The following is a 26,526-nucleotide window of genomic DNA, read 5'->3' on the forward strand; positions in this document are numbered from 1 at the left end:
GTTATGATGATTGAATTGGAGCTAGTGATGGGTAAACTATTAGTTGATTGAGAGCTAGTTAGACCCTCATCTCGATCACGTAAGCAGATATATGCTCCAAAATACATGCACTCCATGTCAACATTGTTGATTGCACCATTTTTAACTTGTGTTATGCGCAACTAATGTCAGAAGACAAATCCTTATCGGAGACATTGGGGGCAATTGCCCCCACTAAAGACTTACATTTTATTAAGATTTTATGTATAATCTATATTAATAATTGTCCCACAAACATTTTATAATTTTACATTATTTTATATATTCTCACATAAGTTCAAGTCTCCGGATCCCATACCGCCATGAATCCTTGAAATTTGATTGAATGCATGACCGGGTTTGGTCTATATCATGTTTTGGGTGCAAGCTAGAGCAAATTACCCAATTTTGTAAATGTGTAAGGGCTAAAATAGTTGTTATCAAATGTGAGACATTTGGCGGGGCATCTAAAGGGATGTATGGACGGGAGAGAAGGGAAAATGTGAAACTCGTTACGAATTACAATGTGTGTGATTTAAGAATGACAATAGGTCACTATAAGTTTATTAAGCAAGTTAAACCCACAACTCGGTCTTACAAACATATGATCCAAAATGTCCTATGTGCCAACAATACAAAGTCACCATTTTTAATTTCATTAGATTGAATGCATGAAGAGGTTTGGGGAATTCAAGTGGTAGGAGCTGAGAGACATATGAGTTGGGTAGGGGAGGTCCAGGGTTTGATTCATGGTTGATTCAATTTATCTTTTCGATGTACCAAAAATAAAATTTGTTTACAATAAATGAATTTTTACTTCATGCATATTTCTTCAAAGCACAATAGTGTAGCGGATGTTTTGATGCGGTAAGCTTTACAGGATGCATCCCCGTTACATTTTTAAAAGTTTTCTCTTTTTTATTTTAAAATTTTGTCAAGAGTTACTTCCATAATTTTCTAAATGTAAAAAAAAATAGTAAAAAAAATCGTGGATTCATGGACAAAACTAGGTCTGAACTCGACGCAGTGAGAGAAAATTCACCTTACCACCACTGAAGTGTCTTTAGCAGTTAGCAGAAGTTACTCCTTGTTTTTCATATTATTATTTTTAAAAAATTAAAATGCTGAGTCGTTGTTGTCGTTTTCTGTGACTCTACTTTTCATGTGTTTTAGCACTCAAGTGAATGAAAGTCAATAGAATTCAGCCACGTGTAGGCTTCATCGACCATCTCCATGTCATCCAACACCTCTTGTTCGAAGATTCTTTTCACAATGATAGCAATGGCAATTTTTCCTTTTCCATTTTTTTATTTTTTTCAAAAAAAATTACTAACACTCGCTCAGTAGTTGTTAGAAGTCCCACATTGGCTAGAGATAGAGCATAGATAGCCTTTATAAGGGTAGTGCAAACCTCAACTCTTGAGCTAGCTTTTGGGTTGAGTTAGACCTACCCAATTTCTAATATGGTATCAGAGTCTATCCTAGATCCATTTGTTGTTTGTTGTGGAGACTTCCCATATTCGGGGCACCCGTTGTTGTTGATCCCACGTTCCAGGTTGTTCAGTCCTGGACGTGAGGGGGTGTGTTAGAAGTCCCACATTGGCTAGAGATAGAGCATAGATAGCCTTTATAAGCAGTGGCGGATCCAGGACCCCGGGGTCAGGGGGTTCAAAATTTTCAAATGAGCACATCGATAAAAAATATAATTAAAAACAACTGTAATATGTTTATACAAATACAAATAGTAGTGAGCATGAAAGTTAAGAAGCAAATACAGCCATTAACTAAATCTAACAGCAAAACATCAGAAAATTTCTTATTGGGGGCATCAGATAACACAGATCTAAAGCTCTTCATTTGGACATTTGGTATGGCTGTATCCATAAAATACCAGGTATGATATCCTTATCAGCACTTGTGTCGAGTGCTAGTGTGATGTTATTTTTGAAATCAATCAATAGCATTAAAAACATGTGGCTTCTGTAAAATTACATGAAACTCATCCTTCCTTCTCAAATGTAGGCTAGAAATTTGAGGATTAAGTTAACTTTTCATCATTGTACAGATTTTTCTTGAAACTTAATCAATAAAACTAATAAAAGTATAATTATTATTCATTCATGCAGATTTGACAGACCATGAGTTGTCAGCCTTAGCCAACAGCACTAAAGGCACTAATGGCCTTAAGTCCTTAACTGAGTTGATAGTCATCTCAATTCTCAACTGACAGTCTTAAAACATGGTAATAAATAATATCATTCAGTAAAAGGAAAATTTGCAGTCTTGCAACATCCATCAATATAACATCTTCAAAATTCCACATAACATCAAGTTGCACCATGGAAAATAGAAAGATTTATAAGTAGGTATTCCAGATTTAGTATAAGCTACCCCATTTTTATGGTAAAATCAATACCAGAGACACTGCTTATGAGTTCCTCAGGGGAGAAAAGGAAAAAACTAAATAAGTAAAGGCATGTTTGTTTTCCATACTTGCAAAAGGAAAATGGGTATTTTCTTCACAAGATAGAGTAGACTTAAATTAGATTAATACATGAAGTTATATACAAATCATTCATGACAGACTTGAGCAATCTGAAATCATTTCCCTTCACATTCCAAATTTCCAATCTCAAACCAAGACAACAAGCTTATTTCCCAGTCTAATTTCACTTCAATTTCATATACACAAACTAAATTCAGCAAAAGGAAAAGCAAGACAACAAGCTTATAACTCAATTCCTACATCAGGACAACAAGCTTATGCTAAATAAACTAAACTCAATTCCCTTCATATATGATATACACAATTCCTAACTAACTAAACTCAAACTCAATTCCTAACTTTCAGATTGCTTCAACAGCAGCACAATGATTTGATAAAAAGTGTTGGGGTTTTTCAATTTGGGGTTTTCAATTTGGGGGTTTAAGTTTTCAATTTGGGGTTTTTCAATTTGGGGTTTTCAATTTCTAACTAACCTTCAAGCTTCAAGTCTTCAACAGCAGCAGAGAGAGAGAGTGGTGGTGCGTTGGGCGGCCGCCGGTGGGCGGTGGTGGTGGACTGGTGGCGTTGGTGGGCTGTGGCTGCCGCCTGGTGGGTTGCAGCGTTGAGAGAGAGAGAGAGAGAGAGAGAAAAGAGTGAACACTGAAACAGTCGAACCGTGAATCAATGAGTGGTGCCGTGGTGGTGGCTGGGGCCTGGTGTAGTGGTGGTACCGTGGTGGTGGGCTGGTGGCCGGTGGTGGTCTGGAACTCTGGATCGTGATTCGTGAGTGAAGGTGAGAGTTGAGACCGTGAGAGAGTGAGTGCGTGAGGAAGAGAGAGAGAGAGAGGAGTGAGGAATGAGTGACTGAGTGTTGACTGGGACCTGGGTGCAATTTTCAAACTTCAGGGGGTTCAAAAAAAAATCACTCTTGGGGGGTAAGTAGGAAATTTTTTTTTTCAGGGGGTTCAGTTGAACCCCCTCAGTTCAACGTGGGTCCGCCCCTGTTTATAAGGGTAGTGCAAACCTCAACTCTTGAGCTAGCTTTTGTGGTTGAGTATAGGCCTCCTAATTTCTAATAGTAGTCATGAGACAAATCCCCAAAACTCTGAATCATTTAAGTGGAAAACCTTCTCATAAGAATCATTTTCCAAACGCACCGCTCAAGAGTGGAACGATTAAATGTTTAAGAAGCTAAAGGCCCAGTTTGGAAGAGCTTATTTGAGCTTATCTGACAGCATAAGCTCTTATGCCAGTGTTTGGGAGAGCTTATGCAATCAGTTTATGGCAGGTCATAAGCCATTTTCAGCTTATTTTCATAAGCTACTCGGGACAGCTTATGAAAAACAGCTTATGCTTATATACAACTTATTTTTAATTTATTTCAACAAATTTTTAAAAATAGCTTATGAATAAGCGCTTATGACCATAAGCGCTTAATTAAGCTGTTTTTCCAAACGGGGCATGTGTTTTATCTGGTTGGAATGTTGGTATTTTAAAAAAAAACTTTTTATATTATGCTGCATTCTACTGAAGTCCGAACCAGTGCCCCGGCGCACGTGTTATTTATTTTTTACTTTTTATGGTCGATTCTTGTGAATTCTTTTTTTCTCCTTTTCTCTTTTGTCCCTTTCGGTTTCCAATTGGTCAATTACTTCTGCTTTCAGTCCTTTTCAATTGTACTTGGATATGTTCACACCAAGAATCTCAGAGATTTTATTTTCACCCATTTTTTTCACTTTTTTTTTGGGTTGTTTCCCATTTTTTCACTTCATATCTTTCTCTCTTTTTTCGAAATATATATTTCTTTTGTTTTTATCACATCACATCACATTATATCTTTATCTCTCTCATTTAAGAGCCTGTTTGGAACAGCGGTGAGGAGCGGTGGAAACGTGCGTTGGGGGAGAAGCTATAACTTGGAGCGTCCTGTTTTCAGCGTTGGCAACGTGTGTTTGGGGCCTCCAACGCCCACCCAAACAGGCACTAAGTATAGGTGGATTTGGTGTCCCTAAAACATTTCCCTTCTCAATTTCAATACCACTCTTTTTTATTTGTCAAATTATTGTCAATATTCACAATTCTCTTATGTAATTATTAAATGCGTGAAAAGCAGAAACACACAATAATAGAAAGTAAATGAAATTTTTGGTTATTTAGTGAAAAATTTATATATATATATATATATATATAAAATGAGAAGAAAAAAAATATTATCATAATAAATAATTTTCACCCTCTAATAAAATGATGAGTTAAGAGAATCTCAAATTAGGTAAGAAAATGCTAGTAATAATTATTTTAACACTCTTTTATTGATTGGTTAAATTTTTTATGTGGAGATCAATAAAAATATGGGTGACACTTCTTTTTCGATACATCAGAAAACTAAACAAAGCAACAAAACTAAAACACTCCAAGAGAATCCTTAGCAAAAGCAATTCCATCTCATGGTCAGGTACATCAATAACACGGTAGAACTCTCATAAGTTTTAACTAATTAATGTGAGCGTTGTTTTTTTTTTTTTGTTAAAGTGAGTCGTACCTCAAAATAAATAAATAAATAGTTGAACTTTAAAGTTAATTAAATTATCTTCCCAATTAATATTTATGTTTCTCACCACTTGTATGTTACGTTAATTATTTGTTGAGTCTAGAAAGTAGTGAATGAAGATGAAAAATGTTGTCTAAATCACCCATGAAAATAGGTGGATAAATCGGTAATCTTGTTCATTTGACAATGAAGAAATTAGAGGAGGGGAAGTAAAAAATTGCAATGTTGGACCACAAAAATACATTTCTTCACTCAAAGTGAAGATGATAGAAAATAGAGGCACACTTTTTTTTCTGACCCCTCAAAAAATCACCAGTTACCCTAACAACCCCCCTCTCTTATGCCACCATATTGTTGGGTGTTGGGTATGTCCGACTACCTCTTCCATAATTGTCACATAAGTGCAAAACCATTCAACATTTTGTCCATTGCTAATGGCTATGATATTAACATATGGGAAGACAATTGGACCACCTGAGCAAAATGGTTATAAAAATTTGGAGCCCAAAATTAAACCTGTTAATGGTGATATCCAACATGTGAGCCAAAACTGATGAAAGATACTCCAAGAAGATGGAATAGTAGCTATAGCCTTATTGAATCACTTTTCTTGCCTTTTGAAGGCAAACAAATTGTGCAGATTCAACATTTCAACTAATAGTATAAACCAACCTGATCGTGTATTTAAAGAGGAGGTGACAAGTGCCTAATGACGCACGTAATATCAAACTTAATTAAACAAGCACTACACCACAAAAAGGATTAGGTAGCGGCCTAAAGGTAGCAGTTTTGAAGTAACCGCTACTTTATCACGTTTTTTTTTTTAAATCAGCAAAAAAGGGGCAAAGGTAGTGGTTAAAATTCAACCGCAACCTTTAAACAGGCAATAGGTAGCGGGCTACGTGATAGATCAAGGAAAGTGGGCTTTGGCATCGGGTAAAAACAAACTGCTCCCATAAAAAATGCAACCTTAGAGTAATTTAAAAAAAAAAAAGATAGGGGTTTCTCCACAATTGAAGTGCGCGCGCCCTAGCTCTCTCCACACTTAGATCGTGCGCGGTTTTCACTATCGTTCTTCATCTGCTGCGTTTTTGCGTCTTCTTCCCACACTTTATCTCTGCCCTACTCCATCTTATTGCTGTCAATCGTCACCTTGTTGTTGTCCTTGTTGTGTCGTTTGTCGTCCCTTTACCACCGTGGTTGCAAGCGTGTTTCTGTCTCTGCCGTGCTCCGCCTTGTATCGTCGTTCCGTTGTCGTTCACATATTGCTGTTGTTGGCGTGGTTCGTTACTGCTGCTATCCACTATCGCACCCAAATCTAGGTAATCTCCTAATTCTTACTTTTGCCACTGTTTGATTTAATACATAGTTGCTTCTTGCTGTTATGGAATTTGTGGGCATGTTAGATAATCAAATAGATAGGACATTGAAGGGTGCCATTTGTTTTCTCTAGTTTAGTTTATGAATATGTAATGGGTTCTGTTTTGTGAGTTTGTAATCATTGGCTTATCTGTGTGCAATCTGAGGTGACTTTTATCTGATGTGGAACTTGAGAGCTGAATCCATTCCTTGAAGTAAAACAATGTTGAAAGTAATAGTTCTTATGTTGATATTTGCGTCTGTAGTGTTGCTCTGATAGATCCTTGTCCTGGTTATTTAATTTGCGTGGAGCATTAGTGGGTAGCAGGTCTTTTATTTGCAAAACAGAACTGTTTGGTTTTATCCTCTGTCTCTTACAAATTTGTAAATAGGTTTGGAGTACACCTAGTACTCTCCATCAATATATATTATCTTTGTTGATCAAAAGAAAAAAAAAACCATTGGCTTATCTAAATTGTAACCATTGGCTTGTATTGTATCATGTAACAATGGTGACTAGTTATTTATTAGTAACTGAGCCACTTCAGAACCCAAAACTAGTAAATGGCTTATCTAAATTGTAACCATTGGCTTATTAGTAAATGAGCCACTTCCGAACCCAACTAAATTGTGGCAAGAATACTTCTAAGAATACAAAACATACAACTTCCCAATCCAAATAAACCAGTAACATAATAGAAGAAGTTATAGTTTGAACACCTATCATAGGACAAAACACACAACTTTCATGCATGGGCAACATCAGGGTAATGATAATGTTTCATTTATTCGGATGAAACGAGGCAAATGTTTAGAACTGCAATAAGGAGCAAATAAAAATTGCAAGAGCTATGAGCTCAAGTTTTCATGAGATAAAAGCAATAGCCACAAACTGATCTTCTTCTGTCAAGACATGCCCCCTATTCTGAAACACTGAACCCTTGGAGAGTTATTCAGGATTAAGATTGAAAGAATAAGCCTTTTGCTGGTGAACCTTTGTTAAATCTCATAACATGAAGTGCTGCCTAGTAATGTAGTTGTGTTGGGCAGTCCAGGTATTTACTAAGATGATTCACAGCAAAGCTAATGTCCACCCTTGTGTTAGTCAAGTATAGATGGGGAAACTTGATATCAACATAGAACAAGAAGAAAAGAGCTTAAAGATGTAAAACAGATAGAATCTGATTCATTATTCTTATTATCTGAATTACAAAATGATCAGTGTTTATGCACACTGTTTATTGAACTAGTGATTAACAGAATAATAAAACTAGTAACTACCCATGAATAACATAATTTATACTAACAAAGAATTCTAACTATAACTAACATCAGGTAAAATAAAAGCAGTAGCAAAAAACCATTTACTAGTACTAGTGATCTTAAATTTCAATATAGGGTAATTCCTTTCATCTCCCTTGTAACTCATTTCAGATTTTGAATAAAAGGATAGAAATACAAGTTAGTGTTTAAATTTTTACATTTTGGAAACCCTTACTAAAAATAGAGTAATGAATCATATAAGTAAGAATCTCATAATTTCCGTTTTCAAGTCTTCCAAGTGTGCCGGTTCGTTAAACATGTTTGATGTAATTAAACACACTTGAGTAAATGAATGTTTTAGTTTGAAAATTATTGATTGCTTCAAGCTTGAATTGATTCTGTATTTCATATAAAATTAGAACTGAAATTTTATTTTAACATCATCCATAGTTTAACAATTGTTGTTCATATATGATGAGGCTTGAAGTTTGCTGAAGATTTTCAGATTTTGTAACCTTCCAACATTTACATTTTTCACTGATTTGTTATTTGATATATGACATTTAAGTATGCTTTGGCTATACAATAAAATAGTCCCCTACCATAAGTCCATAAAAGAGTCACAATTTCCATATCTAGCTTTATGTCCCTGACTCTGTTGCATATCATGGGGTCTGCCAAAATTTTAAGTTCCACCCTTCTCCTGTTTGTTGAATATACTTTGGTGTATGGATCCACCCATAAGGTAGAGACTATTTTGAATGTAAATTTTGTTCAATTTACTTGACTCATTTCATGCGTGCTGTCTACATATGTTGTATGCTTCTACAGCCTCTAAGTATTTTTTGTAATATAACAATAAGTCAATATCATGCTAAAAAAGAACCAAGCGCTCACTCTCTTCTATCACATTCAAAGACAAACTTGCAGACACTAAGTGATTGTATGTAGAAAAGTACACCTTTTACTTTAAGCTCTCTAATCTCATAAAAATAGTTGAATTTATAGTATCTGGTGATTTGCAGCTCCACATTGGTATTGCGAGGTCATTAGCACAAAGGTGATTGTGATAGAGAGAAACAAAACAGGTAATGACATTTATTTGTCTTTATTTCGTGTGATTTTCTTTGTTTGGACTTTATTACTTGTATTTTATCAATTCTAAATTTATCGATTGTAGTTTTAAATTTAATCCATAGTTTAGTTATTATATTTAATCCATGTTCTAATAACCTTCAGACTTTAATTGGGCTTTTGCAAACTATTTTTAACTCAAGAACCAAAAGATTTTGAATGAAAAGGCAATAATTGAATTATCACTAGGTATCCTTGGTCCCTTCAAATTGCTAAGCAAAGGCTACAACATTCCTCATATGTAAATCAGAGATAGGCCAACTCTGATAAGTTGTCTTAGGTATATGTTAATTAGTAGATAGTAGTCTAACTTAACATAAGGATATTCAATTTTGATTTTTCTTTTATTGTGATTTTCTATTTTAACTTACAACATAATAATATTATCCGAGTATTCATGTTTTTTCTTACACGGGTTATCTGATTAATGGATACACCTTTTATACCAAAGAGCAAGATGATCGAACTACAATGCAAAATAGCGGTGTTACACTTATAGCTCAGTCTATGCATATCTCAAGTGCTAAAGACAAAAATCCAGTACATGAGAGTATGTCTTACTTCGGGGTGATTGAACTCATATGGGAGTTGGATTACACGATTTTTCAAGTGCCTGTGTTCGGATGTAGGTGGGTTGACAACAATAACAGTGTTCGAATCGATGACTTAGGGTTCACACAAGTGGATTTGAATAGGGTGGGGTACAAAAATGACCCTTTTATCTTAGCATCACAAGCTGAACAAGTCTTCTTTGTCACTGATCCTGCTGATAAGAAGTGGTCCATCGTGCAATTGTCAAATAAAATAAATGACAACAAAGATTATGATGAAAACCAGCAGAAATCTGTTGATAAAGAGGATGACCCATTCAAAGGGATATCACATTCACTAGATGATGATCTAATAGAAGATGATGATTTATATATGAGAGATGACCATGTAGAGGGAATTTGGATAGATCAATCATTTATTGACAAAGAGAGGCAAACAAGTCTTAAATTGAGGAAAAAAAGGAAAAGAATGCAATGAATGTGTAAGATTTTTTTTTTGGTCTACATAAGTTTCTGTATTTATGGTAAATATAGTTAGCTTTAGAATTTTATAATGTCCATATATCCTTATTAGGGTACTTACAGTTGACTTGTCTATTTTTTCAGGTGAATGGCATCTCCTAATGATGATGATTCATCCTCTGGTGATTCAGATAAGGAACCTAGGCGTGGAATCACTGTTTTGAAAAAGATTCGCAAATCAAGAAAAAGAGGAATAAGATTATCGGTAATTTCTTTCTCTAACACTTTGATTATATTCTTTTTGTTTCAATGTATGTTAATCTTATCACTTTGTTTAGGTTGGGTGGAACGATAGAGGTCAACCCATTAAACCCAACAAAAAAGATTTTGTGAATTATATTGGGATGATCACTCGACTCATTGTTCCAATTACATTTAACCATTGGGGGAATGTGCCAAAGATTATGAAGGACGGCATATGGGATGATGTATATGTAATGTTCTTACTCTTGTACTTTGCATTTGGTGTTTTTTATGCATATATTCATTTTGTAACTCTAACTCAAGTGGTTTATTGTACAGGAAGCTTTTGATATTAGTGAGGAACGTAGAACATATGTATTGCAAGAGGCAGGTCATTTGTTAAGAAACTTCAGAACCAAGATGAGAAAAAAAATAAAGAATAGAAAAGGAAAAATTAGAGACCTTCCTCCCAAGAAGTATTTAGATTTAATATCTGAGATAGACTGGAAACAATTTGTGGCTCACAATTATAGCGAGGAATTTCAGGTAACATAAATAACTATGTCTAAATTCAAATAGTTGACATTGTATATAATATTCATTTATACTTATACTTTGTTGATACTTTGTTGAAATAGATAGAAAGTCAACAAAACAGACAAAGAGCTTTGAACCCCCTCTATCCATACAGAAGGGGGTGTATAGGATATGCAGAACTAGAGCAACAGATGGTATGTATACATGTGCATAACAAACTTAAATCTCTCGTGTTATAGATAGTAATTTTTTTGATTTTTTGGTTGATATTTTTTTATTTAAAGCTTGAAGATGCGGAATCAGATATGACATCCATACCTCGACATGTTTTGTGGAGGATTGCTCACCAGAACAGAAAAGGGTTGATTGACAATGATAATGTTTTACAAGTTTTGGAGCAATGTGTAAGTGTTAAAACTTTTTGCATTAGTTTTTATGTCATTAACTTTCATGAAATAATGAAATTTTTGAACTGTTTCTGTTGTAACTGCTCTATCTTGCCTGGGAATATATATTTTAGACAAATGGTGTTACTAGCTACACTAAGAGCAAATGGCTGCAAAATTCACAGTACATACTGTAAATTTTTCTTACAACATAGGTGCATAGTAACTGATATCTATTATTATACTCCCTCTGTTTCCATTTATAAGTCACAAATAACTAATTCTCTTAGATTAAGAAAAGTAGTTAGTAACAATAAATTTGTAAAGGAAATGATTAGCTTTCCTAGACTACCCTTATTTACTTTCCTATGATTTTCTCTCTCCAAGTTAATATTCAAAAAGTTCATAATCTCTTTCATATTAAATATGAGGGTGAATTTGGAAAAAATTATTTAATGCTTCCTAGATATTAGAAAGTGACTTATATTTAGGAACACATTTTTTTCAAAAAATGTGACTTATATTAAGGAACGGAGGGAGTATTTAGTAAGACTTTTCTTTTAGTATTGTTTTGGCCAAATTGCCAAAGAATTCTTTTTTGGTAATTAATCATTTTGTCGTCGACCTTTGCGTTTGTAGTTAGACCATTATTGACTTTCTCTCTGTTTATGTTTTGGCTCCATTTAGAACTTTATCCTTTTTGCAGTGGCAAGCATGATGTGTACATGTAACCTAATACAATAGTTGTCACGTTCTGCTTTTTACAAGCTTCCCCCCATCTGACATTAGAATGATCTTAATGATTCAATTCAATACATTGATGCTTAGTTTTTCATGTTAATATTGAAAGTATTGCTAATTCTTTTTCTTTTTTTTTGAAGGTTCTTGTACTTTGAAGTATTGGTACAAAACCAATTGACCGAGAGGTTCTTCTTTTTATCTCCTCATAACTTAAGTGCCTATGAATCTAGAGTATCTCAATATATAGCTGATGCACTTAAACAAAATGAACAGCCAAATAGAGTAACTTTTGCACCATACAACATGGGGTGAGTCTATTTTTCCAAACTTGATTTTTAATTCAAGGTCTCCAAAGGCATTGCCCGCCATTTCATATTGCTTAACTTACATGTATTGCAGTGATCACTGGGTGTTACTCGTCATCTACACCTCAGAATTTGCTATAGAATATTTTGACTCTTTCGATGGTGAACCAACTGATGACGTACATATGAAGAATATATTTGATGCGTAAGGATATGCATTTATCTATCATAAACAACTGTGTAACTCATAATTCAACATATGTATTTATATCAATTTTCTTAAATTTTTTAGGGGACTAATGATCTACCATGCTAATTCAAATGATGTGCCCAAAAAGAAAGTTAAATATATCAAATGGAGGAAGATGAAGGTAATTTACAAATTTCAGACCAATATAGGTAAAACAACCATGAAGTTAACACTTTATTTGCTTTTGCAGTGTCCTAAACAAAAGAATTTGACAGATTGCGGCTACTATGTATTGAAATACATGAGGGATATAATCATTGCTGGAGACTCACAGACCCTACAAGAGGTTGTAATTCTTGTTCTAAAATATATTGTATTCATTGAATTTATCTCCTTATTTAGTTCAAGTGTAATATTATTCTTCACTTTTAACTTCAGGGTGATTATAAGGCTGGATGCAGTGCTTCTTTTAGTGAAGATCAAGTGGATGAAATAAGGGAGGAGTGGTCTTCATATTTGTTTCAAAATTTTATTATGAATAGAGGGGGGTGATAGCTGAACATATTGTTGGTATGTGTTTAATTTCTTGTTGCCTTTCATTTTGGTCTTTTTATAATTTTCGTGTTTCTGATTGGTTTGTTTTGTTTTTTTTTTAATTGGATATGAATAAGATAGAAATGACCCAAAATCAATACTGTAAAAAACACCGCATATGAAAAATTCTTTTAGGTTATGTAGCACCACATATTCCCTACAGTTCATATAACCATGTACCCCTATAAATATTTGCTTGCCGGTTCCTTTAAATTACAGTCATGAGCCATTAATCATGGGCTTATGTATACAATGGGCCAATCGTTTTGTTGTTGCTTTTTGTACATTTTCATCACCCAAATCAGCATGATCACAATACCAACAACATGATATCGTTTAAGTTTTTTTTGGTCAAATATTTATGAAGTTTCGGTTCATTTTTCTTGTTGCTTTTTGTACATTTTCATCACCTTTGCTACTGTTGTTTCCTACTGCTAATGTGGCTACTGTACTGCCCTGCCCTTTGTTGGTCTTTCTCTCCCTCTCGGATGTTGGAATGGTTGATGTCCTGTGCTATTTGCTGCTGGTTCTCTTTGCCTTTTTTGCTGCCCAACTTTTGTTTTTGTTTCCTTTGTTGTTATTTCATTGTTGTTCAATTTCTTGTGTTTATTTTTGGGTGACATGAACCTTTTGCTACCTGCTGTGTACTCTTTGTTCTGTTTTGTAAAAATAATAATGGTACAACCAAGTGTTGGGTTCATTGTTAAAATCTTACTTTTGCTAGGGTAGCTAAAATAGAAGATGTGAGGACTTGAATTTAATTTTATCGGTTGATTTTAGAGGTTCATGGCTTAGCGTTGTTTATGTCATAGCCCTCTTTGCTCGTGCTTTGATAATGTTGTAATTGTATTATCACATGCATGTTGACTTGTTTGGATTCTTGTTTTATTGATGCAGGTTTATGGATATAGTGAAGTCTTTTGGATTTTAATGAGCAAGCTATTGGAGAATTTGGTGGTCATATTTTTGTATCGTACTTACTCTTTCATTATTATATGTGTAGGTGTATACACTTAATATGTATGTTTATTTTAGCCTATTTTGTTTGGCAACCTTAAAAGATGAACTTTGTCATGTTTTATTGTATTTCCATTTAGCAAATATTATTACATAATCAAGATACTTGGGAACTATGTAAATTTTCGTTTGGAAAAATATTTAGCATGTTTCTTTTAGCAAGGAATGTGAATGCCTACGTTACTAACAATATATTAAAAATACAAAAAAAACAAAAAAAATTAACGCAACGGTTTGGAACAGCTGCCTTTGTTGTTAATATCAAACCAAAGGCAACGGTTATAACCGCTACTAATCCTATCCAAAGGCAGCGGTTAAAACGGCTACCTTTGAAGCTCGCTGGTGGTGTTATTTGTGCAGTATTGGTAGCGGTTCCTTAAAAACCAACCGCTGCCTTTAATGTTTAAAGGTAGCGGTTATGAACCACTACTGTTGGACACAGTCTATGGCTATGCCTTGCTTTTCTGCGGTTATAACCACTACCTTTGCTATATTTTAACCGCTACCTTATCTATTTTTTGTACTAGTGAAGCATCAACATGTTGAACATTTACCAGACACACACTGTAAATGGCACAAAATAAATTACTAATCTATTGGCGACCACTTTACCAAATACTAAGAAAAACAAACACTATTTTTTGCTATCATCATCTCATTCAAAACTTTTTGTGTTATCATTTGTCTCTAACATTATATGAGGCTTCCTATGTTCCCAGGAACCAAAAAATTCTTGCAGGGGATTATGAAACGCAGTTATATTTTAAAAGCTATTTTGAATGATCTCGTGTGCACTGCCGTCAGTTCGGTGATGAACACACGTGAACAGAAAAGTATATGCCACTCAAGTGATTAATTAGCATTAATTTATTAGATTAGTTTCGGATGCCATTGATTTGTGTAGCACAAATGTAAACATGTTTTTTTTATATTAAGTTTGATTTAAAGTTGTTGGTTCAAATAGCTATCATGTTTTTTTTTATAAGCAAATAGCTATCATGTACATAATTGTTTGTGGTCGGCTAAAAAACTAACATAACAATTTCTCAATCAAATAATTGCTTGAGAAAGAGACTCTACTCTTTAATACTGATTTCTAACTAAAAAACTCTTAGAGATTGATATTGAAAGGTTAAAGTGAGGTAAATGATTGACACTAAATTAAGTAACAACTAAAATATATGAGTAAAAAAACTTAGACAAATAAAAGTAAGAAGATAAAAATATAAAGTAAAGACCGAAAAATATGTCAAGATGAAACATGTATTGTATTGATGGCTTTTGATTGCGCATTTTTAATAAGGAGAAATCAGCTAACTATAACAGTTAATTTGACATATTACCACTGATTCACGTCTTGCTCTTCACACAAGCCACTTTATAAATCGTGATGTGTTATTGTCTTCTCACTCCTAGTTAGTTCGGAATACTATTTTGACCAATCTTCTTTGTATTAGCTAGTTCAGAGTGGAATCACCATTCATATTATTAAGGATTAGAAATAAAGCTCTCAAAAACACGTGACGAAACCCTAACTACCTTAAATATCTTCTCTTTTACACTCAGAATTCTATCTTTGTCTACAAATCCAATCCAGATGCACGTTTCCCTTGTTTGACTCTTTTGCCTTATTGTGTCAATGGTTAATCCTGTTGTTTCGGCAGGATACCACAACTAATCATTATAATGCAGTTGACCTGTATTTTCGACTACCAAAGTAGTTGTTACGGGCTTTTTGGTTCTAACAAAAGTGCATTTACTTTTGGTGAACATATTTATACTTTACATTTGAAATGCCTATATATATACACCACTATATTTTTTTTTCAAAAATAAAAAAATGCGATTTTGTGAGTGATGGGGGCAGTTAGAATCATGTCGTGGGCCGCGGGCCGAAAGAATGTTAGAGGAAGCAAAAACTTAACAAGCCCAGGCCCGAACAAAACGGAACCAACTAGGGGTAAAAAGGTAAAAGATCATATTAAACTAATTTAGTTTCATTTTCCCCTCCTATATAAACCCTCTCATTTCATAAAAACCCATTCAAAAAATCTTCGAAGCGCGCGCATCGATATTCAGTTGCAATTTCCCTCCCAAGCAAGCAAGAAGCTTCACATCAATGGCGGATCCAGAGTCAGCACTAACGGTAGCAGAAACCGAAAGCCACCTCACCTCTCTCATCTACGGTGAGCCATAACCACCCTATCGCATTCTTCAACTCGAGTTTTCACAATCGCTGCGATTTTCAAACCTAATTGTTGTTTATTCGAATCAAATGCGATGTTAGTGTAATCTAGATCCAAGATCTGCATAGTTTGATTGATCATTGATTTTACTTTGTGCCTGTTTGCTTTGAATCCTGATTATTCTGCTAAACCGTGCAGAGATTTCAAATGAAGCACAATCGGTGATGGAGAACATGCTTAAGATGACAGCGTTAGCTTCCTAATCATCATTTTTTACTCATTTTCAAGATCACGTTCCGATTAAGACAATTGTTATATATTCTTCTGCTTTCGGTTTCAGATCTGCACTTGTGATTAGTTTCTGGTTCAGGATCTAACGGCTACTTGTACGCAACTCTCATTTTGCAGTGAAATTAATCAGAATTCTGCAGTGATAGATGAAGAGGTGGAGAAATGCAAAGGTTCTGCTCTCGAGAGGAAAAGAGCCTTAGATGAAGAGAAGGATCATTTTCAGAAAGCTGCTTATGCTGTTCTTGACATGCTCAACAGAGATTAAAACGCTCTACGGTATCATTCTACATGCTTCTGTTTAATTATATATGAAATTTAACTCCATACGTTTCAAAATTCCATGCATATTTTCTATCATTTTTGTACATTGCAATCCTATCCTGTTTCGTTAATTTCTGTCTGATGTGATCATTAGATGATATATAATTCATCGTTCTCTCTTAAGGCGCTTAGTTCTTCTACTTCTGAGCCATCAGCCATAACAATTTTGCTTCCGCGTTTTCCAAACTTTTTCTCTGCATACACAAAACCTCAAATCAACCCAGCCACCTTGTTATTGTAATATGCTGCTACCTCAATATGTTTAATTCTATGAGTAGAAGACTAATTATGATATAATATGCAATATGTTATTATGGCAGAACATGAAGTCTTTGAATAATGAAATCATATAGGGGATTGTTTTTTCCCCCTTCCTGTTTTAGACTAAAGTGCAATAGGCTAATTTTATTTTTTCAGTATCATTCAATCATGAAACCACTCATAATCATTTGGGGTAAGCATTTAATATGTATGTATGCATTTTGAATGTAGTCAATTAGTTCATACTTCATACTCATACCTGCGACTCTGAAAAGATCCTCGAGTGAATTTGGGAGAAGTATGAGCTTCGGTGTTGTTCCGTTTCCCATTTCGTTTTCATTGGGACGATGTCCGTAGATTTTGACTCTGATGGGGACTGGGCTTGACTGTGGATTGGAACTTTCTGTTCTCCCTGCAATTAGTAGCATACTAGCATGAGCTTATCACTCTAACTTAGCTAAGCAAGTAAATTTTGTCATTTAGCTCAAAAGACATCAGTATTTTTTTACAAATTCCATAGAATTAAGGTTACCTTCTTCATATGGATCATCTTCATGACTTCTAACTTCATTGTGTGTGCCCTGCGTTTGTGTTAGATGCTGCAAGAAGCATACAATGTTCATCAAATATGTACACTATTTTGCCAACATTATAATGACTTTATTTGTCTGTGTCACTGCCATCTGAACGGGGACTGTACACTATGTATCCTCTACAGTTCTATTGTTGTATTACATTTTTTCTTTCTGGATCATATCATGTAAAAGTGTTAACCAAATAAGTTTCTTTAGTCCTTCAAAGATATAAATTGCCAAAAGTGTCTCTGAATGCTGAAATTTTGACCAATTTAGTCCTTAGATTAAGTATTGTAAAGACTAATATGATTGATGACATACATATTCAGGGATGAATTTGGCAGTCAAAACATTGTTCAGGATCTATATTATAATTTTCATCCTTGAGGGACTAATATAACAATTTGTATCTTCCACAGACTAATTTCATTATTAACTTAATAGCTAAGTGTTTATTCAGGCCTTTGCTGATGTATCATGCACAATAATGGGAATATAAAACTATTCATGTGCATTAGCTTACAATTTGAGTTTTTGGAGGAGTTGCTTCATGATGCATAATATAATCTAAATTTTTCATCTTTCACATGTTACTACATGTATCTTCACAGTCTAGACATTCAAAGAAAGTGATTATCTATACATCATCAGGTAACCTTTCCTGAATGTCCCTTTTGGTAAAAGGAGCAACGGGTGCATTGGAGGGGATCAGGGGAAATTTTCTATTTTAATGAGCATTCATTCCTTTGTCCTTCATTTCTCCTTCTTCTCTTTCTAAAAAATATGGCTTGAAGCAATATCCAAGATTTTAGCATCTTTCAGGCGGAATTTTATGCTTGTGGCCACCATCATTCTCTCATGCACTAATTGTAAATAAGTTTACCTAAGGTTTTAGCTAAATGCAATGTTTGGGATCCAAGAATTGTGCATCCTTTTCTTTATTTGAATTTTTTCTACATTTGAGATAAATAAATAGTTTATGCTTCTATCTTAGATCATGCAAAAGTTTTAGTTGTTGAAATTCAAAGTTAAAATATATACCTCATCATTCAGGTCACCCAGCAATTCTGTTACGCATGGTATTTCTTCTAGCACGTCTCTTTTTAGACCTTTCATAAACTGAGTAAAAGAACCGGCATTAATATAAAAATATATGGGCTTGTTGACATGGATACTGAGATATAGATATGAAGTTAGTATGAAGGGAATTCAGATATGGGCTTGTAAAATGTGGGAATTTGGGTAACCAATGGCTCAAATTTGAAGAGTGTAGATTAACTTTAAAATGAAAATGTGTGTTTGGGGCTTTCTGTGAATGTCTTTCTATCTTATGTATGGTTGAATCTTCGAACCTGAATGAAGTTGTTGATGATTGCCTTCCCATCGTCACTGAATGGCTGCACCATCTGCTTGAAATGGTGATGATTGATTCGTATAACCTGGGAGAGCCTTCTACTTCTCACTGTATAAGGTTGTGGACTATTAAACATCACGCCGATTTCTCCTGCCGTGCTTCCTGGTTCTAGTTTGTGCAAGAACTGAAAAATATTTATGAGCTTAGTTAAGCAATGTGTCATCATTAACTTAGAAACACAGATACTTCTTTTGAATCATATTATTTTTCTTCTCTCCTTTATCCCTCTAAATCTCTTTGGCTGTGTACACTTGTGGTTCTTACTTCCCAGCTCGACCATATGTTCAATTTACATGTATGATGAGGATGATTTCTGGATACAGTTTAATGAATTTCACTTTGTTTGATGTGTTTGCTCAGCAGGTTGCCTGGAAGTGCTTGAAGTTGAAGAACTCTTAATTCTGTAAAGTAAACATGCTCTTCCTAAATGACTTATACCTCTGGGTTATGCAATATGTTGTCATGCATTTGTATGACTATTAGATACTTTCATTCTCTATAATTGACAAGCTCTAATGGATCCAAGGTTTCCTGAAATTCAGATTAAATGAATTACAATTTCAGTTCATTTTTTTTTCCAACTGAGGTTTAATTTTTCGTTATCTTTATTTCCTCTTCAAACTACTTTCTTCCACATGATATTAGTGATTTATGTACTAGTTTTTCCAGTTCACTCGGCGTCTAAGTTATTGCTCAGTTAAACATGTTACTAATGCCCTGAAATTATTTGTCTGGGGGATTCCATCTTACCTTTTCAGACCCATTCTTGTATATCAACACATCCTGCGGATAGAAACAGTTCAGTTTGAAGTTAATTGTTTAAGCATGGTACAAGCATGGTTGAAAAAGTTATAGATGTTTTACCACTGATCCAGACACCAAAATGTAGAAATATGCTGGCATCTCATTTTGCAAGATTATGTCAACCTTAGATGGGTAGTATTCTACTTTCATTTCTGTTACCTGTGTAATGTCATGATGTCAGTTTTAGTTGCTGTTGAGGTGTTTAGAATTTATTTAATTGAAACCTAAAAGGGAGGAAGCTTTACCAGCAGTGTGATAAAATCATTAGAAACTCCTTTAAATAAATATGCATTTTCAACTACATTGCGGAAAAGATGCTGAGCAATGCCGGCTCTAATTGCTTTAGGCAGGTCTTGTAGCACTTGTTCTTGCTGTAACTCTGCTGTCTTGAACTTCAATTGTGTGTGTGCCAACATTTGCTCCTTCAAACCTTCTGGGAGTCTGTTTTTGCTTGCATATTGTAATATTTTGTTGTAGGCATCTCTCTGTGAAGCAAGGCGATGAAACATATTAGTTTTTGGCATTGTATGCCTCAGGTAAGTTTTCTGAAACCACATGTGTTCTCTTGTATTGCCCATTTTCTAATAAATTCCTGTTTAAGCCTGTCTGAATTAAGTGAGCATATGCTGTTCAAATATTTCATAAATCCCATTTTATAACCTTAGCAACATGTGAAGGTGAAATATGGGAGGAGGTAATTAAAAATTTACCTCGACCTTGAGAGAGAATAGGAAAATATGATGGATACGTGATAGGAAAAAAAAAATAGAAAGATATAAATGCTATGACACAGAAAGTGATTGTGAATGTGTCAGTTTTTAAATATTTTTTAGTAATTTACCATGGCAATGGTTCGGACAGAGTTATGAACCACCAGATTTGTCATGTTTCCGATTATATATGCTGTGAGGCCAATGTTAAACAGCATATATAATATATTGAAAAGCTTCTCCTTTGAATTTTCTGCATGTAAATCTCCATAGCCAACAGTGCTAAGAGTGACCATTGACCAGTACATGGAATAAGTGTAACCCAACCAGACACTTCTATGTTTAAAATCCTCCATTTGCTTCCCGATCCATGTGTTTTCAGGATTTTTATGATGTACCGCCAACCAGAAATACGTGCAGCCTGCGAAGTGCACTGCACATAGCGTAACCTGTGATAAACCAGCCAAAAGTGAGGTATGAACCAACTTACATTAGTCAATTTGATGATAATATCTCATTTAGATCTATGCTCAGAGAGAAAATTCAGTGATTTACTTACGCATACAAGCTTAAAAAATCTTGTTACCGAGTAGCTAACTCGTATGTCTTTCTCTAGCCTGGAAAATAGGAAATCAAAGCATTATGTAGCAGATATTTAAAGACCATAATATTTAATTATTCATAATCAATTCAGTACTTTTCAAGAGTAGCACACATTTCGAAAGAGAAATAAGAGATTTTCACTTTGATGAATGTACCTCGTGAAGAGTTCGCTAACACGCCTTAATCGCCAGAGTCTAAGCAAATTCAGGAAACCAAAGAACTCATTTCCGTGTGATTTACCTGCCAGAAGTTGGTATATCTGCTGAATTGGCACAGTAGAAGCCAGGTCCATGGCAAAGTGTAACTTCTTGACGTACCTAATAGCAATCTTCTTATGGTCATCAACAAGGAAATAAGTTGAAGTATCCAAGTAAGCCACGAAGAAAGTTAGAACTATATCAATTGCAAAGAACACATCCACAACTAGATCAACCACCAACAATGACCCAACTGACAGTGTTCTGAAAGCTAGCTCAAATGCAGAAGCCCAGGCTGAATAAACCACCAATACCACTAGGAACATTTGCCACAACCTGCATAAAAAATTTGCACCAGTTAAAATTGATTATTTGAATCTTTAGTCTAAAGTTCGAATTAGGAGCCACACTCTTTGACTTTTACCACACTGGTCCAGAGAAATTTAGTAAAAAACGAAATTCAAATGACTAATTGTGTGATGGAAATGAAAATATGTACCTATATCTTCGGTCATAGGGAGCGATGACATGTTTTCTTAGATTCGTGTTACCTTCATTCAAAACGGTGCCAAATGCTGGTAAGAGGCTGCTGGAAACTGCGGCCAAGTTCCTTATTTCCGCAGTTGAACGTCTTCTAACTAGAGATGGCAATGACATTGTTAATCAGAGCCACCGTGAGGATCAAGAGAAAGAGATTAACACTTCTAGTTAGTCACGCGGTTTTGCATAATAATGTATATGCACTGGGTAAGGTTGTCTACTTATATTCAAATGACAAAATTAAAGTCAACTTCTTGTGTGAGTTTCCATGAACATTATGAACTAGATTAATAATATGTAGAGGGAAGGTGACAGGGAGCTTTCACTTATCTTAATTATTAAAGATAACTTATTATATGAAAGATTGAGATGAGGGCGTAATCCATGAAATTTGTCAACATGGACGGCACACTCAGTATTTGTCAACGGATTATTTTTCTTCTCTACAGGCTACTTGATCTCCGCCTATTAAATGATTCAATATTATCACAATAAAATGAGTAAATTACCAACTTAGTCTTCTTAAGTCATAACTCACCCAATAATACTATACTATATATAATACCCGTGCATTGATATATTTTTGACTAATTTTGATATTACTATATTTTCTTTTTCTTTTTATTTATTTTCTAAAAAAATCCTCAAATTGTAATTAATAATTATAATTAGAGGAGTTGCTCCCTCGTGGGTTACGTAATTGTGTCAATCAAATTATGAGGAGTTTCCTTTGGTCTAAGATCAATGCAACTAGGGTGGCACATTGTAAATTGGAATACCCTTACTGAAGAGAAAAGCACGGAGGCCTTGGGATCAATGATATGCCCCATGATATGTTGAACCTCTTTTTGCACCACTCCCTGCGTGCTTTGACCGAAACAAAGGATGTTTGGGGTTAGGACAGCGGTACTCGTGGCTCAACTCGCAGGATAGGAAGTAGGAACCGAATGCAGGTAAGCTGAGAGTGGAAGTTATGGGTTTCAGAGAAAGTTAGGATTTTCGTTTGGAGGTTTTCTCAAGTTTTGATTAATAATTACATTTTAAATATTAATTAGTTTTATTTTTAAATATCAAGAAATGATTTATTTCTTCACAAAATGGTAGAATAAAGAGAAGACACATTTAAACTATCGTCGCCCGTAGCGTGTTGGGGACTCACTCCTAAGTAAAGAGTGCCGATGGATTACCTCGATGAAGGTTACTCACGAACTAAAATTTTACTGGACACACGGAGATTTGAATGGTTAGAGACAAATACCTCGTACATAATTTGCGGTGAGAGTTATCCAATCTTACATGAACTCTCGACCGATGAGAACTACAACTTTTAAAACTAGTAATTAATATAATATATTAATATAATAAATAACATAAAATATTGTTAGTAACTAATTAATTTTCATAATTAATGTACAAGGTGTAACAAAAAAAATTAATGTATAAGGAATGAATAATATAATCGTTCTAAATTGAGTAAGGTGAGCAAACGTAGTGTGGCTTCCTCAGGGAAGTCTAAAAAAACTTCCTCAGTAAGTCTGAAAACACAACAATAGGGACACATTTTTAATTTGGAGAAGTATAAAATGTCTAACACTCACTCTAAACTTCGATCAATCTGTAAAGATGCGATTGTAATGGGTGTTGGTCTAACGGAAGGGGGTTATGAGATTGAACAATGACGACTTCCATTTGAAGAACATAAAGTTGGTGCTGCAAATAATCGAATTGAAGCTCGTGAAGGAGCGGCGACACTACTTCACCAAGTGGTACCAGATTGTTGTCTCCGATGGTTCCCTCACTCGACAAGGGGCGTTCTCCACTTCAAACAGAGAGTTAGTCAATTAAGGAAAGTTGCAGAAGGGGTTCCATTATTAGGATCACTGGGTTCCTCGCCAACCTTAATTTTCCGGACCGTGTGATATTTGTTGTCACTGATCTAGATATTTTAATGGAGAAATGTGACCTCATTGGAAACCTTGTTCCTATACCCATCAATGCATGTAGGCGTGTAAATGTAGAAGCTGAGGACGAGGAGGAGGATAAGGAGGACGAGAAAGTAGAGGTTGAGGAAGTGGAGGACACGAAGGAGGAGGCGGAGGAAGTGGAGGACGCGGAGGAGGGCGCATCCCGCTGCTTGCATGTCTAAGGGTTATCTTTGGATTAGTGAATATGTCATAAAGAAATGGAGGGGAATGCTTTCAAAATATCACATCATTATTTGGATTTTATGAATTAATGGAGTAAAAAGTGTTCGGATTTAAGTTTACATAACTGAGTTATGTCATAGTGGTTTTGGATATTTATAATTCTAAGAAAAGAATGAATAATATAGAATGTTATTAGTAACTAATTAATATAAAGCTTAAATAAGTGTTTGGTCCATGCAAAATATATCATTTTTGTTTTTCGTCCCTGTCTAATATTTTTTTTGTTAACATCCTCCAAAAATTATACGTTTTGTTTTTAGTCCTTACGGTCACATTTTTTATCCAACCTAAACAAAATTACACGTGTCATGGGTTAAATTATTATTATGTTATATGATTATTGTGTTTATTCATTTATACTCTTGTATTGATTGTGTTTATTTTGTTTACGTTGGATGGAAAATGTGAAGAAAATGACTAAAAACAAAACTTATAATTTTGAAAGGATGTTAAACAAGAAAAATATTTTTCAGGGATGAAAAACAAAAACAATGTAAAGACACATTATTGAGTTCTGGGTATGTTAAAAAAACAGGACAGAAGTGTGAACCTCCATATGCTAGATCTATTTCATGTGTTTAGGTTGTGATTAATTTTTTATGTACGACGTTGTGGCTATTACATTTCTCCGTGATGCCCATATATTAAAAAAAGGGGTTTGTTAACTTACTCCCACTTATTTTTTAGAAGGAGTAAGTTAACACTCAACACCTTTTCTATTTGGACTAAAAAACCAAATTGTTCAGTTTTAAAATAATAGACATGTGTGGGCATAATTGTAAATTGGTTTTTACAGAAACTGCAACCTCCCCTAGCAGCTCACACTCTGTTCGTGCCCTATTTCCAAAAACGTTTGCTGCGCTTCCTTCTCACTATCTTCTTCATCCAGTATATGTGTTGGGCACTCTTGAGTCTCGCCTATGCCTAATTGCTAGAGAAACACGTGAAAAGGTTAGAAATTTGTGAATTCCTCTTGCTGATTGGTGTTTTCATCATATAATTTTTTATAACATTATACAATTTGTAGTTATGTTTATCCTTTTCCGTTTGTAGTTTTACTTTTGCTCATGGCTATTTTTCTTTTCAATCATTAATAAATCAGCTTTGAACTAAGATCAAGATGACATCCCAAGAAAGTGATCACGTCACATATTGGCCTAGCGAGCTTTTTGAAGATTATACTTCTATGTGTGAAGATGATGAAACTATGAATTCTTTTCAAGAGCCACAACATGAATCCTCACCTTTAGCTAATAATATTGATGAGTGGATTCCTTATGAAGGGAAAATATTTAATACTGATGATGATGCTTATGAATTTTACAATTTATTTGCACATAAAAGTGGCTTTTCGATTAGACGTGATCATATCTACAAATCTAGTAAGTATCAGTCAGAGAAGAATCCATTGGGTATCTATAAAAGGGAATTTGTTTGTCATCGTTCTGGTAATTCCTAAACAGAGCAAAGTTAGTGAAGTTGAGAACCAGAGGAAAAGAAAGACTTCAAGATGTAATTGTGGTTCAAAAATGGTGGTTACTAAAAGAACAATTGGCTTTGATGAAAAATGGGTGGTTAAATATTTTTATAATCACCATAACCATGAATTACTAGATGACAAAGAGGTCAAGTTTCTTCCTGCTTATCCACAATCTTGTATTTTGCAATTTTTGATGTTAGTTCTAGACTCTGAACAAATGATATTCGAGTCATTGAGAAGAAATTTTATTTTTTCAGTCTTAATTGCTGCAATGTTTGTCTCCCAAGAAGTAGCTATAGCTGCAACAACTTTCTTTAAGTATTGCACTGCAACTGTGGTTAAGCTATTTCGATTTTATTTCATGGCTGTTGAATGTTGATTTATAAATATGGTGTTGCAAATATGGATGACACATTTTATGAATTCTCTTAAACTGATCTATTAACTATAGAAATAGTAAAAATATCCCTGCTACATTGTAAATCACTTGTAACACATACGTTTGTGGCGGTTTTAAACCAATACAAAAAAGTGTTTTATCAAGCTTTCTACTTTGTGAGGGTCTAAAACCCCCCACAAAGTGTATTCTATCAAGCATTCTACTTTCTGTAACAGTGCTAAGTGCTGAAATAGGATACAAAAATTGTTCATCCGCTTAAAGTACTAAAGCACCAAACAAGTTTCTTTACTTATTTATGCACCAAATCTTATGCGTTTTCAGAAGAGTAATTTTGATCCTATGGGAAGGGGGAAAATCTATCAAGATTTATCGTTAGCCTTGTAGCCAATCTTCCAACTAATGGGTTATGAGGCATAAACCTCAGCATCTATCCAGCCTAGCTTGGAGCCAAAATCACTTTGCATGCTAAAACAGCAGCAGCAAAAACCCAGATACATAGTCAGAGGTAAAAGACGGAGGAGAGAAGAAGAGAAAAAAAAACTGCTTTAATTTGAAATTAATGAGAGAATAATGAGGAGAGAGAAATTGTTAATTTTAAAATTTAAATAAAATTGAATTACATAAATAGCCCTGAAGTTAGTTATCATTAAGAATAAATTAGTGGAATTTTTTGTCCAATAGAAAAGGTGTTAAGTGTTAAC

The 26,526-nt window shown here is 34.5% G+C and overlaps 2 protein-coding genes and 2 long non-coding RNA genes across 5 annotated transcripts; 2 read left to right on the forward strand and 2 right to left on the reverse strand.

The window, feature by feature from the left end:
- Nucleotides 1–2,547: 2,547 nt before the first annotated feature.
- On the reverse strand, nucleotides 2,548–3,395 carry LOC130727448 (uncharacterized). Its single transcript, XR_009015285.1, has 2 exons — nucleotides 2,998–3,395; nucleotides 2,548–2,690 (listed from the first exon to the last, which is right to left on the reverse strand). It is a non-coding gene; the product is annotated as an uncharacterized LOC130727448 (long non-coding RNA).
- A 12,499-nt stretch (nucleotides 3,396–15,894) lies between these two features.
- Nucleotides 15,895–19,465, forward strand: LOC130727451 (uncharacterized). 2 transcript variants are annotated; one of them, XM_057578584.1, is made up of 4 exons: nucleotides 15,895–16,022; nucleotides 16,221–16,272; nucleotides 16,431–16,589; nucleotides 19,245–19,465. In XM_057578584.1, exons 1-3 carry the CDS (start codon nucleotides 15,956–15,958, stop codon nucleotides 16,576–16,578), a joined length of 267 nt encoding a protein of 88 aa, XP_057434567.1. In that variant the 5' UTR covers nucleotides 15,895–15,955; the 3' UTR covers nucleotides 16,579–16,589; nucleotides 19,245–19,465. The 2 variants fall into 2 exon arrangements, with proteins under 2 accessions (XP_057434567.1, XP_057434568.1); XM_057578585.1 differs by having other exon boundaries at nucleotides 19,248–19,465.
- Nucleotides 16,515–21,948, reverse strand: LOC130727449 (potassium channel KAT3). Its single transcript, XM_057578583.1, has 12 exons — nucleotides 21,698–21,948; nucleotides 21,157–21,534; nucleotides 20,958–21,015; nucleotides 20,530–20,847; nucleotides 19,934–20,173; nucleotides 19,749–19,847; nucleotides 19,635–19,667; nucleotides 18,823–19,008; nucleotides 18,512–18,589; nucleotides 17,428–17,494; nucleotides 17,155–17,307; nucleotides 16,515–16,828 (listed from the first exon to the last, which is right to left on the reverse strand). The coding sequence occupies exons 1-12, from the start codon at nucleotides 21,853–21,855 to the stop codon at nucleotides 16,725–16,727; spliced, it is 1,872 nt and encodes a 623-aa protein (XP_057434566.1). The 5' UTR covers nucleotides 21,856–21,948; the 3' UTR covers nucleotides 16,515–16,724.
- Nucleotides 20,733–25,837, forward strand: LOC130727452 (uncharacterized). The gene is made up of 3 exons (XR_009015286.1): nucleotides 20,733–20,872; nucleotides 24,742–24,896; nucleotides 25,048–25,837. It is a non-coding gene; the product is annotated as an uncharacterized LOC130727452 (long non-coding RNA).
- The last annotated feature ends 689 nt before the right edge of the window (nucleotides 25,838–26,526 follow it).

The sequence above is a fragment of the Lotus japonicus genome, chromosome 1 (assembly GCF_012489685.1).
Source record: "Lotus japonicus ecotype B-129 chromosome 1, LjGifu_v1.2".
NCBI lineage: Eukaryota > Viridiplantae > Streptophyta > Magnoliopsida > Fabales > Fabaceae > Lotus > Lotus japonicus.

Bases quoted from the DNA above. Each gene is read 5' to 3' on its own strand.
- LOC130727451 (XM_057578584.1), top strand. From the start codon at position 15,956: ATGGCGGATCCAGAGTCAGCACTAACGGTAGCAGAAACCGAAAGCCAC. The intron at 16,023-16,220 runs GTGAGCCATAAC...TAAACCGTGCAG, and splicing joins CCTCACCTCTCTCATCTACG to AGATTTCAAATGAAGCACAA. The intron at 16,273-16,430 runs GTTAGCTTCCTA...CTCATTTTGCAG, and splicing joins AACATGCTTAAGATGACAGC to TGAAATTAATCAGAATTCTG.
- LOC130727449 (XM_057578583.1), bottom strand. From the start codon at position 21,855: ATGTCATTGCCATCTCTAGTTAGAAGACGTTCAACTGCGGAAATAAGG. The intron at 19,009-19,634 runs GTAAGATGGAAT...AATATTTTTCAG, and splicing joins ACAAGAATGGGTCTGAAAAG to TTCTTGCACAAACTAGAACC. The intron at 17,308-17,427 runs GTAACCTTAATT...TACTAATTGCAG, and splicing joins AGATGATCCATATGAAGAAG to GGAGAACAGAAAGTTCCAAT.